At 34.0% G+C, this 15,437-nt stretch overlaps 1 protein-coding gene and 1 long non-coding RNA gene across 9 annotated transcripts; one reads left to right on the forward strand and one right to left on the reverse strand.

Annotated features, from left to right (window-relative positions):
- LOC122579755 lies at positions 1-10,627 on the forward strand. Of its 8 annotated transcripts, none has more exons than XR_006320695.1 (6): positions 3,895-3,979; positions 5,583-5,692; positions 8,607-8,781; positions 8,894-9,023; positions 9,988-10,114; positions 10,244-10,627. It is a non-coding gene; the product is annotated as an uncharacterized LOC122579755 (long non-coding RNA). The 8 variants fall into 8 exon arrangements; XR_006320694.1 differs by having other exon boundaries at positions 3,906-3,979; positions 5,531-5,692; XR_006320693.1 differs by having other exon boundaries at positions 3,959-3,979; positions 5,378-5,692.
- Positions 10,628-12,892: 2,265 nt separating this feature from the next.
- Positions 12,893-15,377, reverse strand: LOC122580434 (glycosyltransferase family 92 protein RCOM_0530710-like). The gene is made up of 2 exons (XM_043752706.1): positions 15,207-15,377; positions 12,893-14,900 (listed from the first exon to the last, which is right to left on the reverse strand). Exons 1-2 carry the CDS (start codon positions 15,273-15,275, stop codon positions 13,452-13,454), a joined length of 1,518 nt encoding a protein of 505 aa, XP_043608641.1. The 5' UTR covers positions 15,276-15,377; the 3' UTR covers positions 12,893-13,451.
- Between the last annotated feature and the right edge of the window lie 60 nt (positions 15,378-15,437).

A 15,437-nucleotide genomic window follows, 5' to 3' on the forward strand; every position in this document is an offset into this window, starting at 1 on the left:
CAGATCAAATTCTTCTGTATCTCTGCACGAGTCCACGGTATTTTTGTTAAATTTTACTACTTTCGAAGTTTTCTTTCTATTTCGATAATAATTTCTGTTTTCAATTTGCATTTAGGGTTTTATTGAATTTAGGGTTTTAAAGTCTTCTTGTTGCTTTTATCGTTGCAATTAGGGTTTGCATTGTGCAAATTGGTTTCTTGATATTGTATTTTATAAATTTGTTTTTATTATCGATTTATTATTATAAAGGTTACATGATTTTAGGTTTGTTTTCATGATACCATTTATATGTATATATATCATTAAATAATAACAACTATTATCTACAGAACCCATAATGTGCAGTCAGCATTGTTGCCTATAAATCTGGATAGCTTTCCAATAGTTGTTTGGTTTAATGAAATATACTCTAAATGGTATCTCGAAAACAGTTGTATTTGGTTATGTATTTTTTATTGTTTTTTTTGGGTAAATTTTGTTAAAGAACTTATTATTTTTCTTCAATGATTGCCATTTATATCGAAAACCATCAACAACAACCACGTGATGTGCAATACAGTCGCTAGCTGCCTTCAAATCTTGATGCCTTGAGATAGTTGATTGGTTTTTTGATATAAAGCGGTGATCTTGGAGACATGTTTTTCATGTGATGATCTTTTTTGAGTTTTCCCAGTATTTCTTAAATTAAAATTTGTACTGATTCAGTTTGTTTTATTGGCTGTTTTCTTTTTTGTATTCATTTAGCTTTCTTGATACCATTTATTTCAAAGAATGACCATCAACAAATCAGAATCTGCACCATGGTTGCCTAAGTCAATAGCTTTTGTTGGTTGTTTTTTTGGAAAAATCAGTATCTTGAAGTGAGACTTTTTGAATATAGACCCTTCATGTCGGTATGCTTGCTGATGAGAATTTATAAGGACCCTATGCTTTACGATGAAAATCTATAAGGACCCTACATGTCAGTATGCTTTACTATGAAAATCAAAGGACCCTTTACATGACGGTATGATTTCGGATTTTATCTAAGGACCCTTTACATGACGGTATGCTTTCGGATTCAATCTAAGGACCCTTTACATGACGGTATGCTTTTGGATTTAATCTAAGGACCCTTTACATGACAGTCTGCTTTCCGATTTGATCTAAGGACCCTTTACATTGACATTTCTGATGTAATCTAAGGACCCTTATATGTCAGTATGCTTTACGATGAAAATAAAAGGACCCTTTACATGACGGGTATGCTTTCCGATCTAAGGACCCTTTACATGACCTTCCGATGTAATCTGTGGACCCTTTTATGTCAGTATGCTTTCGATATATCTTTGGACCATTTATGTCAGGATGCTTTCCGATGTAATTTACAGGCCCTTCCTGTTAGAATGCTTTCCCGTAGTATTCTATGGACTCTTTCCGTCATTATACTTTCAAGAATTTTGGATGGTCTTTTCACATTGTTTGGTGATCACATTGATGATCTACCTTATGTTGTTCTAGAAAATTCCTCCTAAATGACGAGCTCTTTCTGCAAAATACAATCTGCACTGTAGTTGCCTATATGTTGATAGCTTTTGCTGGTTATTTTCTTTGGAAAAAATCGGTATATTGAAGTGTACCTTTTAAATACAATATCATGCAGTTGATTTGTATCTCAGGACCCTTTATGTCAATATGCTTTCCAATTTAATCTAACGACCTTTTATGTCAATATGCTTTCCAATTTAATCTAACGACCCTTTATGTCAGTATGATATTCGATGAAAATCTAAGGACCTTTCATGTCAGTATGCTTTCCAATGCGATTTTATAGTGACCCTACATGTCAGTATGCTTTACAATGAAAATCTGTAAGGACTCTACATCTCAGTATGCTTTACGATGAAAAACAAAGATTCCTTTACATGACACTATGACAGTATGCTTTCCAATTTAATCAAAGGACCCAAACCTTTCTGATTTACTTTAAGGACCCTTTATGTCAGTATACTTTCGATGCAATCTACAGACCCTTCCTGTTAGTATGCTTCTTGGAGTATTCTATGGACCCTTTCCTTCAGTATACTTTCAAGTCTTTTGGATGGTCTTTGCACACTGTTTGGTAATCGTATTGACGACCGGCGGTAGATCATCTACCTTATATTGTTCAATCGATCGTTTGGTATCTTCGCCAAAGCTCTGGTATAGAAAATTCCATTGAAAAATGATGAGCTCTTTCAGCAATGCGAGGATGTAAACCAGTCCCTTTTTGTGTGTGCTTTAAAGTGGAAGACTTTCAGTAGTTCCGAGAGGTTCTTCTGTAGTAGTTTCTGTGCCCACAAGTACAGGTAAAACTTTATCTGTTTTTCTTATGCATTTAGTTTTCTTGATGCCATTTTTTTCAAATAAGGACAATCAACAAAACACAATCTGCATCATATTTTTCAAATAAGGACAATCAACAAAACACAATCTGCATCATATTTTTCAAATAAGGACAATCAACAAAACACAATCTGCATCATAGTTGCCTATATGTTGATAGCTTTTGCTGTTTTTTTTTTCTTTTTTGTAAAATATTGGTATCTTGAAGTGTATGCTTTCCAATATAATGTATGGACCCCTTATGTCTGTATGCTCTTCGATGAAAATCTAAGGACCCTTCATGTAAGTATGCTTTCTGATGAAATTTTATTAAGGACCTCGATGTATGTTTTCCGATGAAATTTTGAGGACCTTTTACATGACAGAATACTTTTCGATTTAATCTAAGGACCAATTACAAGACCTTTCAGATGTAATCTAAGGGCCCTCTATGTATACTTTCGATGTAATCTTTGGACCAGTTATGCCAGTTTGCCTTCCAAAGTTTTATATGGACCCTTTCCGTCAATATACTTCCAATAATTATGGATGGTCTTTACACACTTCGGTAATCACATTGATAATATACGGTAGATCATCTACCTTATATTATTCAATCAAGCGTTTGGTATCTTTGTCAAAGCTCTGCTATAGAAAATTCCACCAGAAAATGATGAGCTCTTTCAGCAATGCTAGGATGTGAACCATTGTCCCTCTTTGCTGTGTGCTTTAAAGTGGAAGATTTTTTCAGTACTTCCAAGAGGTTCTTCTGTAGTAGTATCTGCACCCATAAGTACAGGTAAAACTTTGTATCTGTTTTTTCTTATGCATTTAGTTTTCTTGATACCATTTCTTTCAAATAATGACCATCGACAAAACACAATCTGCACCATAGTTGCCTATGTGTCGATAGCTTTTGCTGGTTATTTTCTTTGGAAAAAAGCGGTATATTGAAGTGTACCTTTTAAATACAATATCATACAGTTGAATAGTATCTCGGGACCCTTTATGACAATATGCTTTCCAATTTAATCTAACGACCCTTTATGTCAATATACTTTCCAATTTAATCTAACGACCTTTTATGTCAGTATGATATTCGATGAAAATCTTAGGACCTTTTATGCCATTTTATAAGGAACCTACATGTCAGTATGCTTTATGATGAAGATCTGTAAGGACCCTACATCGCAGTATGCTTTACAATGAAAATCGAAGGACCCTGTTCATGACAGTATGCTTTCCGAATTAATCAAATAACTCAGACCTTTCTGATGTAATTTAACGAACCTTTATGTCAGTATGCTTTCGATTTAATCTATAGACCCTTCCTGTTAGTATGCTTCCTGAAGTATTCCGTGGACCCTTTCCGTCTTCAAGAATTTTGGATGGTCTTTACACACTGTTTGGTAATCACATTGATGATTTATGGTAGATCATCTACCTCATATTGTTCAATCGATCGTTTGGTATCTTTGTCAACGCTCTGCTATAGAAAATTCCAATGAAAATGATGAGCTCCTTCAGCAATGCTAGGATGTAAAAACTTGCCCCTCTTTGTGTGTGCTTTAAAGCGGAAGACTTTCAGTAGTTCCGAGAGGTTCTTCTATAGTAGCTTCTGCGCCCACAAGTACCGGTAAAACTTTGTATCTGATTTTTCTTATTCATTTAGTATTCTTGATACCTTTTTTTTTTCCAAATAATGACAATCAACAAAACCCAATCTGCACCATAGTTGCCTATATGTTGATAGCTTTTGCTGTTTTTTTTTTTGAAAGTTGGTATCTTGAAGTGGAGTTAATACCCAAAATGGTGTGTTTGGAAAAAATAATTACCAAAATGGTGTACTTTTAAAAATATTTGCTAAAAGGGTGTTTTCTTCAAAATTATTTACCATAATGGTGTTTTTGTAAGTTTTGTATTATTTTACTTAGAAGTTAAATTCTATTTATTTTACCATCTTTACTAGACCATTAAAACTTAAAAGTTAGAAACCAAATTTTTAAAGTAGTTATTGTCCTTGCAAAAACATATGTTAGGAACTTTTCTTCTATTAAATAAAAGCTAACTTACTTTTTTTTTTATTCAAATTTTATTTACAAATTAAACAGAAGTTACGTTGCGTTCTTTAATTTGTTGTTTTTTATTATATGGAAAAATTCATAAAAGATAACCTTTTTACATTAAATTTTATTAAAAGGAACTTATTTAATTTTCATCTATTAAGTGGAACCTATTAGGAACTTTTGGTAAAAATATTGATTTTTATGGATTTTTCTCTTTATTATATATTTAGCTTAACATTTTTTGGTAGAATGTTGTAATTTGAGATTACTACTTATCTATAGAACTAAGAAGAGAATGATACATTAATATGTATCATATTTTAGATTTTATTTTTTTACGTTGATCGATTATCGTTACATCACGAAATATTAAAATTTATTTTTATGATAAGTTCTTAAATATATTGGTTAAAATATTAGTTTGGTGTCAAGCTTTTTAGTTTAAATGGTCTCTTAAAGATGGTAAATTAGTAAAATCTAGTTTTTTAGGCAAAATAATCAAAAATTTATAAAAACACCATTCTGGTAAATAACTTTTAGAAAAACACCATTTTAGCAAATATTTTTTAAAGTACACCATTTTGGTAATTACTTTTTCCAAACACACCATTTTGGGTATTAACTCTCTTGAAGTGTACTTTTTGAATACATTATCATGTGGTGCATTTGTATCTTAGGACACTTTTATGTGAGTATGCTTTCCAATCTAATGTATGGAACCTTTATGTCAGTATACTCATAGATGAAAATCTAATGACCTTTCATGTAAGTATGGTTTGTGATGAAATTCTATTAAGGCCCTCTATGTGAGTATGTTTCCCGATGAAATTTTAAGGACCCTTTACATGACAGTATGCTTGATTTACAAGACCTTTCCGATGTAATCTAAGGGGACCCTCTATGTCAGTATACTTTCGATGTAAACTTTGGACCATTTATGTCAGTTTGCTTTCCGATATAATCTACAGACCCTTCCTGTTAGTATGCTCCCGAATTCTTATATGGACCCGTTCCGTCAGTATACTTTCAAGAATTATGGATGGTCTTTACACACTATTCAGTAATCACATTGATGATCTACCTTATATTGTTCGATTGATGGTTTAATATCTTTGTCAAAGCTCTGCTATAGAAAATTCCACATTTCCACCTGAAAATGATAAGCTCTTTCAGCAATGCTAGGATGTAACTCGTTGTCCCTCTTTGCTGTATGCTTGAAAGTGGAAGACTTTCAGTCGTTCCGAGAGGTTCTTTTGTAGTATTTTCTGCGCCTACAAGTACAGGTGAAACTTTGCAGCTTTTATTGCTTATGCATTTGGTTTTCTTGATACCATTTGTTTCATAATGACCATTGACAAAACACAATCTCACCATATTTGTCTATATGTTGATAGCTTTTGCTGGTTATTTTTATTTTTATTTTTTTGAAAAAAATTGGTAACTAGAAGTTTACCCATTTAAATACATTAGCATGTAGTTCATTTGTGTCTCAGGACCATATCAGTATGACAGTATGCCAACCAATTTAATCTTTGGACCCTTCGTGTCAGTATGCTTTCCTATGAAAATCTAAGGACCCTTCATGTCAGTATGTTTTCCTATGAAATTCTATAGGACCCTCCTTGTCAGTATGTTTTCCGATGAAATTCTAAGGACCCTTTACATGACAGTATGCTTACCGATATGATTTAAGGACCCTCTATGTCAGTGTTCTTTATATCTAATCTTTGGAACGTTTATGTCAGTATGCTTTCCGATGTAATCTAGTGTTAGTATGCTTCCCGACGTATTCTATGGACCCTTTTCGTCATTATACTTTCAAGAATTTTGGATGGTCTTTCGCTGTTTGGTAATCACATTGATTTACCATATATTGTTCAATCGATGGTTTGGTATTTGAGCAAAGTTCTGATATTGTAAATTACACCAAATCTTAGAGAGAGAAAGCTTTAGGACAGGTACATCTTACCTTTTTGGGGTAGATTTAGGTTCCTAAATTGCCTGGTATTGACCCCTAATTACAAAGAAACGCAACACCTGCATTTAAGGTGATGGATCGTCCACCGATACGTGAACTTTGTCAATGATAAGTTGACAACTCCAGTCTTTTTTCTTTGTCATTCCAATAATGCATTATCTGGAAGAGTTAGCATTGAGTTTTTGAAGTGAATATGATGGTCAGTTAAATTATCAATATTGTGTAATCTAATTACCATGCATTTATATAATTTCTATGTTAAATTTACAAAATGTAGGTGCTTTTAACAGTAATACTGCTACCTCTAATCCAAAAATCATTGTGTTAGTACAGCGTATGTGATGGATCTAAATATATATTACCACATGGAATCAGTGGTTAGTGGATGAAATATCGATAGTTTTTGGATAGTCAATCGGTTTAATGAAATAGAGTAAATTTACCCTATATACTAAAAACCAACCTATTTTTTACAAGTATTAATGCACAAAGTACTACATACTAATATTCATGAATAAGTTACAAGACCCATTTTCACTGTATCTAATATTCCCATATTATATCATATACGGAAACCAACTTCTAATTTACAAGTTCTCATACATAAAGTACAACACTTTTTTTTCAATCACTTTTACCCCTTAAGTTTGTTAGCTTTTCATTATACTACCTTTACTTTTCTTTTATGCAATTCTGCCTCTTAAAGTTTCTACTTTTATCTTTTGCCACCATCAAACTTTTCGTTTTCAGTTTTTGACACCAAGCTTTTGCATTCTTATGTTTTTATCTTTAAGCATTTGGTTTTTATTATTTCTTCCAGTTCAGTTTATATAACGTTTTTTAATATATAATATTTTTCATCATTGTTATGTCTTATGTTCATGTAACATCCAAAGTAAAACTTTATATCACATCATTGTCGTTAGAGTGCTATTAATGTTTTTATGCATCTTATTATTCTTATTGTTTTAGCACGTTATGTTTCATATAGCTACATATTTTGTTGTCTTTTTTAAAATTTAGGTTTGAAGATTTGAAATATATGTATTTCTATTACACTAATACTACTATATATTATGTGTATCTAAAACTTTACTGTAAAAATACGTGTTCCGCGGCAACGCGCGGTTAATTGGCTAGTGGTATCCTAAAAACAGTTGTATTTGCTTATAGATTATATTACTGTCATTTTTCTTTAAATAATTTGATTTCTATTTACTTCTTTAACCATTGCGATTCATATCGAAAAACCATCAACCACCACCTGATGTGCAATACAGTCGCTGAATTCAAATCTCGATGCCTTTCAGTAGTTGATTGGTTTTTTGATATAAAACGGTGATCTTGGAGGCATGTTTTTCATGTGATTATCTGTTTCAGGTTTCCCCTGAAATTGTTTAATTAAATTTTGTATTGCTTTCAGTTTATTTGCTCGCAAGGGCATTGATTATTGCTATGATTTTGTACAGATTGTTTTATTTGGTGTTTTTTGTATGCATTTAGTCTTCTTGGTACCATTTATTTCAAAGAATGATCATCAACAAAACACAATCTCCGTGATATTTGCCTTGTGTCAATAGCTTTTGTTGATTGTTTTTGGAAAAGACCTCTATCTTGAAGTGGACTTTTAGAATACATTATCATGTAGTTGATTTGTATCTCAGGACCCTTTATGTCAGTTGCTTTCCAATTTAATCTAAGGACCCTTTATGTTGTCAGTATGGTTTTTGCTGAAAATCTATAAGGACCCTACATGTCAGTATGCTTTATGATGAAATATAAGGACCCTGACAGAGATAGTATGCTTTCCTATTTAATCTAAGGACCCTTTACATGACCTTTCCGATGTAATCTAAATGCCCTCTATATTAGTATGCTTTCGATGTAATATTTGGACCATTTATGTCAGTATGCTTTCCGATGTAATCTACAGTACCTGTTATCATGGTTCTCAAAGTATTTTTATGGTCCTTTCCATCTGTATACTTTCGAGAATTTTGGATGGTCTTTACACACTGTTCGGCAATCACATTAATGATTTTCCTCATATTGTTCAATCGATGGTTTGGTATCTGTGTCAAAATTCTATATAGCGTAATACTTTTAGCCATTGTCTATTTGTCTGTTCATTTCAACGCATAGAATTTAGACCTCCTAGAGTAAAAATAAATCATATGATCTTGCTTGCAGTTTTACTTAATAAGACAGATTTTTTGCAGCTGTCAGCAATTCATGTTTTCTGAGAGATCCTTCTGAAGTAGTTTCTACTCCTACAAGTGTAGGTAAAACTTTGTATACTGAAGCTGCAACTGTTGCTACTGTTTCTAGAGGAAGGAGATTGTTCCATACCAATCTTCTCAATGCATTGGCTATTCAAAAATTCTGAGAGTTTTGGTATTAACCATTTCTGCATCTAAGCAAATAATGCAAGTTATATATGAAGGAAAAAGTTTACTTAACGTCATTTTTTATGGCTATTCGATATGTTCGCCTCTTGCTTTTACAGTGATGCACTGATGCTTTTGGAGAAGACAATGTTGGTCTCACCCGAGATTCTGCTGTCCACAGAGATGCTCAGGTTCTAATTATGACCACTGAGATTCTATGAAACATGTTATATCAGAGCTGTGTACGGAGTAAGTTCTTCATATCTTTCTATTGTTATGTACTGAAATCAAAGGCCCAACCTTGTCTGCAAGTACCAATGTTACGTTTCCTTTTTGGATGTTGTGTGGGAACTATGTCACCAGAAAGTGACTTTTCCATGTTGATGTGATTGTTTCGATGAAGTACACTATCCAAGTGACATATTCAGGGTACTATCTAGGAAGAGATACTGTGCTCTTTGTGTCCTAACTTCATAACAGGAAATACGAGTAACTGTTAGATGTGGTTTAACTGTATGTAAACATTTTTATAGGTCATTTATTGTCCAAAAGATGTTCAATTAATATGGATTGTCAGCGACAGTAGCAAACCCAGATGAGTTATGTAGTTGGATCAATCAGTTATATTACTTTCCTGTTGTTAGTAGAACAGAATTAGGTAATCAGCTGAAAGCTAACTGAGTGCGGGGGATAATGGTTGGATTTGGATGTATTCTGATGTTTGAGTGTTTGACGATTTGTAGAAGTATGAATGCCAAATATTTAAATGACCAAAAGCACATATTTGCGATAAATGATAGATGTCTTGTGAAATTTGACTAGAAATATTACAAATTGGGCTATAATGAATAGGTAATTATCTAACTTTATATTGCTCTTAGATATAAGCAATTTGACTAGAAATATTGGGGTATAATCTGATTTGACCACTAGTTAATTGGATTATCATAAGCACAATCTGTTCAAGTGTTTATATAGGCATGAAGAGCTAGCTATGAAATTTTGATTCACAACCAGCAGATAATGAGCTTTAAAGTGTGAATTCAAACGTTGTTGTTTATGTTGGTATTAGTGTTTATTTGTTGCAGCCCTAAGTTATGTGGTATTGTGGTTGCCTCACTTTGCATATTAGAACTACTTTGGCACATTTTTTAACTTCTTTCGACTCGGTAACTACGTAAAGCCTCTTAAATGTTGTATCTGTGTGCTCTAGATTCATAGTAAAACAGAGCCGGTAACATTGACAAAACGTCCAGTTCGTTTGACATAGCATCTTTCTACCACAAGTCCACAACAACTTTGCTTCCCCTACTCAATGAGACAGGAACCAGCTTAAATAGGTTACACTGCAACCCAAGCAACATTTTTTCAACAATGCATGCTCTACTTTCAATGTATGTACACAGTACACACACACACAAAAAGTCTTTTAGTACAAATTTTCTATCAATAATTTCAGAAAATTTCAGGTTCCTCAAGTTATAGATACAGTATGGCACCTTAAGACAAGGGACCATCTGCCTGCAGTTTGGTTCATCTTTAGCAGAAAGAGATGTTATGCGGAAGTTCAGTTCTCACCACGTTGTAATGACCTACTTGTTACAATATGAGCTGGAAATCGAATCATTGATTTACCATATCTTGTCAAATCAATGATGGTGGTAGTTGTGTCAAAGTTCTTTTTTTGAGAACTTGAGGTTGGAATGTCTTTGCGAGATCATGATGGTCTGTCTTCACATTATGTGAGCATATTCTTGACCTTTTGGATGTATAATATTTGAATAGTTGGAATTGCTGTATTGGATTATTCATGACAGATGTTTTTGGCTGAAGTAATGAAATCAGTTTTATTACGAGAAATGGTCTTATTCCTTTGACTTTTTGTTGAAAGTTTTCAGCTATAATACGACACATGTTTATTAGCGTCTCTTACAATAAGAGATGATGATGGTCGCTTGCCGCCCCTGTGAAATATTGGATGTCAAGAATATTATATGTTGGTATCTGAGTAAATGTGTGTGTGTATGTAAGTCGGGACTTGCATCGATGGGTTAAAAACTTACAATAAAACATACTAGGTAGTATGGTATTAGATTAAAAGGTCCACTATCTAAAGTTTTGACCGGTTTCAATGTTGTGATCTTTGAAAAAGTGTCCAATTATGTATCAATTTTCATGTAAGTGCGGAGATAATATCTTTCAAGAAAATTGAATCATCACATGAAATTTTTAGAGAACATTTGGTTTGCTAAGTTCAATATAGTTTGTTAGAAGATACAATATATCATTTTCTCATGATCTTTGCAGGTACTTACGGACATGTTACAAGGAAAAATTAATTGGGGCCGAATATTTTGTTTTTTTTGTAAATTCGTTAAAATATAAGTACCAGAGTCTAATTATGCATGTGAATCAAGTAAAAGTAATGTACCAATAAAAGTTCTCTTTTTTTTTATTTTTTTGCAACTTCTAGTACCTTAGCTATGCATTGTTTTATGTTGTTTGATGGAAAATGAACCATTACCAAACCTTTTAGACTGGTTAGCTTGGTGTTGTTAGCTATTAACCTTGTTATTTAAGACATGTTTTCTTAGATGCTCAATTAGCTTATACAATGATCCCTTAAAAGTGACCTGATTTCCTTGATTCCAAGGCCCTTGGTGTTTTTATTCGGTAGTAATAATAGATATACCTACAAAATGTGCCTAAAATATGCTTAATCCATTCAATTGTTAGCATATTTTACATTCTCTCTTAATATTTACCATGGATTTTGACATGTATTGATCATTCTTTATTAGCCAAATCTTTAGGCCTACATTTTAGCCACATTTAGGTATTTTTCTTTAGTCAAACATGTTAGGCCATGGGAAGCGACTCGAACCCTGAAAGATGGGGGGTGGTACCGCACGGAAAAAACCACCCCCGGTACCACACAAAAGCTTCCCTCGTCGGCATGGTGACCCCGCATCTCATCTCCCATTTGTTATTACTGCCTACTGATATAATTTAGAAGTATATGAAATCGATTGTCTTACACCACAAAGTTTATACAAATATGAAATAAGAATTTCTATAGAACCCAATTGGTCATTAACATAGAAAAGTTAGTAAACTACGTGCAAATTTATGTAACTACGTCAAAACCAATACATAGTAAAAACCAGTGACATGGCCTCCATAAAATGAGGATTTTTCTCTTGTCTTGGTTTGTTGTAATTGACACGAGTTTTTTTCATTCATTTTGTAGTTTCGCAGTCAAAGCTTCGAAAAGAGTCTAGAATATGTATGTATTTTTTTTAATTCTAAATGTGTAATTGTACATTTTTATTTCTAACCTCTTGCTAGTAAAATTAATTTAATATAAATCTGTGGTTAAAAAAAAAAAAAACGTGCAACAATCCAAAGACCTCCTTATATAAGATGCATTCCCTTGCTAGGTACGGTGCATTAATTTTATAATTTTTTTTAAATGCTGAGTGGCTAAAACATTCGTAACTCAATCTTGTGCGTTGTACTGGTAACAATCTAAAGAAGATAATGACTTAGAGACTTCTTTTCTAATCTGGAAAATGACATTAAAAAAAAAACCCAAACCTTTTCTAATGATTAAAGTTCATTGATAAGATCTTTGACCTTAGAAGAATCCTTAGGTTCGAGTTTCATTTCCCACATTTGTAGGGGTGGATTAATATAAGATTTTTCGAAAGATTTGTTGTTTCCAGGCTACGTGTAATTTAGTAGTGTAATTTAGTAGTAAAATAGACGGCCGTTCAAAATAAAAGAACCAATTTCAGGTTTGACTACTATTTCATGATTTTGGTCAAATGACATGTAAAGATGTAATGCCACTCTCCCATGTAAAGATGTTCATTAGCTAACAAACCTTTGAAATTAAGTCACAATAGTAAATCGCCCTTTACTATAATGTCCTTCAACATGAGAAAATAAGTGATGCCATATATAAATCAAAGAACTTTTAAACAATCGCGCCACATTTTACTTTGTAAACAACGACTCAAGATATATAAGTCCTAACATCTTATTCGTCCAGAATTTCTCAAACCTACAAAAAGCTGTGTCTCTTTCTACATTTCTACAAGAATCGTATGGTATTATGGATAAAACCAATCAATAGTCAATATACAAACATATTCTCCAATAATACAAAAGAAAACAAAAACACTATATTACATCTGTTACCAAATTACAAACAAACATCTAATCTATTCATATACCCTTTTCCAATAACAAAACCAATTTCCCCCAACAGGGAATGAATGTTTTAAAGAAAGACTTATGTGCAAGAAATCACATCACTGTATTTCTGTCTATTTCCGTCGCAATGAACATCTCTTCAAGCCATGTTCTCAAAGAGTAGTTATACTTGGTTTCTCTTAAACTGGTGTTCTTACGAAAAAGCAAAAATAACACCACCATCTTTTTAAAGAACAAACGATCTAGCTCAAAAGGGCATTTGTGTATTTCATCCAAAACAGCGTATATTTTGTAACTTTTTGGTACTTACAAGAACAATGTCTATCGTTTTAACATGGAAAACTAACTACAATGTGTCAAAAAGTCTCACACTTTTCGCTTAAATCATAGTTAGCTTGTTTCAAAGAATCAATCAATCTATCTATCAACATCATCAATATCAATATACCCCATATCATGTCACATAGATCTATCCCATGGCAAAATCCCAGTAGAAACATCAGCCAAATTAGTCAAAATAAAGTCCCTTAAACCAGTATCCCATACCTCACAAAACTGCAGTCTCCAATCAGGTGGTTCGATGGGCTCCGTCCCCAATCCAGGTGCTCTGTCTCTTGACCCTTCGTTCTGACTATCCGTCCAATCAGCAACATAAGTAGCCACTCGTCTGTAAAACTTTGCCCTAAAAACTTCCCACACTTGATACTTGTAATGATTAATCACTGCAGTACTTTGAGGCAAATCCGTGTATGTGAACCCTTTCTGCAAATGAAAATGGTGCACCACATTCATTAGAGTCGTGTCAAGTGCATCCGGTCTAATGATCGACTTGTGCCTTTCCGGGCTTTGTAACCTGCAAGTGTACCCAACTGTGACTCCTCTTATAGGCGGTGAAGTTAAACCAGAAGGCCCAAAACTATGACAAGACGTTCTGATCTCTCCAATTGATGACGATGAGGTGAAATTTGAAACCAGCGTACGTAATGAACCCTGACCCGAAAATCCAGAAACAGCATTATACGGGAAGTAATAAAACTCGTCAACATCCATGAACGAAACCCAATTGCATTCACTTCTAGCCCGCATAGCACAATGTGAGAACCCGGCCTCTTGAGTCTTGATCCATGGCCAAACATGTCTACTAACATTATACCCTTCGAAATCAAGATCCTTTATCACATCTTGAATCTCATCATCACTATTGTTATCATAAATGAACCATTTCTCGACACCCAACCATGAATGGTAAGTTATCCACTCTCTTATCGAATGGGCTTGGTTCCACAACATCGTGCAGACACAAAGCTCGTGTTTTTCACCATCCCCACTTAATCCCAAACTAGATATCTTAGCTACAGACGGAACAACAACCCTATTAACCCGCCCACGATACCTAGGCATTCTAAAACTCACACCAGCCCGAACCCCACGGGCCAATCCAGGATTCATCACCATACTCCTTGGCAACACACACCTAACCACTTCTTGAGCTGCAGTCACAGCTCTAGAACTCAACACATACTTCCTATTTCCACCCTCCCAATCACCCGGCCCGAAAAGACAAGTAAACTGATTCGGGTCGGATTCTTTATCCTGCCTATGACTAATCCCTTTCACAAACACAAGAACCGTATTCGTTTCCCTATCCAAAACCGCCTCGTAAGCCAAATTATCCCACGTATTCATCAATTTACCCTCCACACTCATCAAACCAGGCCCGAGACCAGGTCGTGACAGCCCGATTAACGACGACACATTAACCCGAGGCAACGGACACCTAACCAGCAACCTATTTTCACCATATTCCTCCACTGACAACACGTCCATTCCCTCAACCACACCCGGGTTCTGGACCCGGTTCGGATCCGAGTCATGACCCGGGTCCGAAACATTAGTCTTGTAAATACACTGAAACGAATTTATAACATTTTTTGAAGTGTTTTTTGAGATTAATAATAAAAGGATGTGATCAGGAAATGAAACTTTGGATTCAATTTTTAAAAACCCGCTAATGGAAATATTATTATTATTAATATTATTGTTATTAATTTTAACATTATTTGTAATATTTGCAATATTTTGAATATTACTATAAAGACGCTGATGATAAGTGGAAGTGGAAACGGATAAGAGGTGATGAAGCGACGTTGTATGATGACGGAAAATGAGGAAAAAGAAAAGGAAGAAAGTGAAGAAGTAAAGAAGAGATCTTACTTGCGGAAAATGATTACTTGGTTTTGAAAACCGTTTCCGTTTACGGCGTTGATGCTCCGGCGAGTCCATGTTGACTAAACTTTAACGGAATAGTTAAGTGAGGGTTAGTTTAGATCTGGTCGGAAAAAAAAGTATACGGCGGTGGTGGTGGTGGTGGTGGTGGTGAATGGATGGGTGGGGGGGGTGGGGGTTTAACGGAATTTTGTAAAGAAAGAAGAATGTTTTGAGAAA

Source organism: Erigeron canadensis, chromosome 8, assembly GCF_010389155.1.
Source record: "Erigeron canadensis isolate Cc75 chromosome 8, C_canadensis_v1, whole genome shotgun sequence".
Lineage (NCBI taxonomy): Eukaryota > Viridiplantae > Streptophyta > Magnoliopsida > Asterales > Asteraceae > Erigeron > Erigeron canadensis.

What these genes read in the sequence shown, in the direction of transcription:
- LOC122580434 (XM_043752706.1), bottom strand. Translation starts at nt 15,275, where the DNA reads ATGGACTCGCCGGAGCATCAACGCCGTAAACGGAAACGGTTTTCAAAA. An exon ending in CAAGTAATCATTTTCCGCAA is followed by an intron (nt 14,901 to 15,206) that starts GTAAGATCTCTT and finishes AATTCGTTTCAG; the next exon opens with TGTATTTACAAGACTAATGT.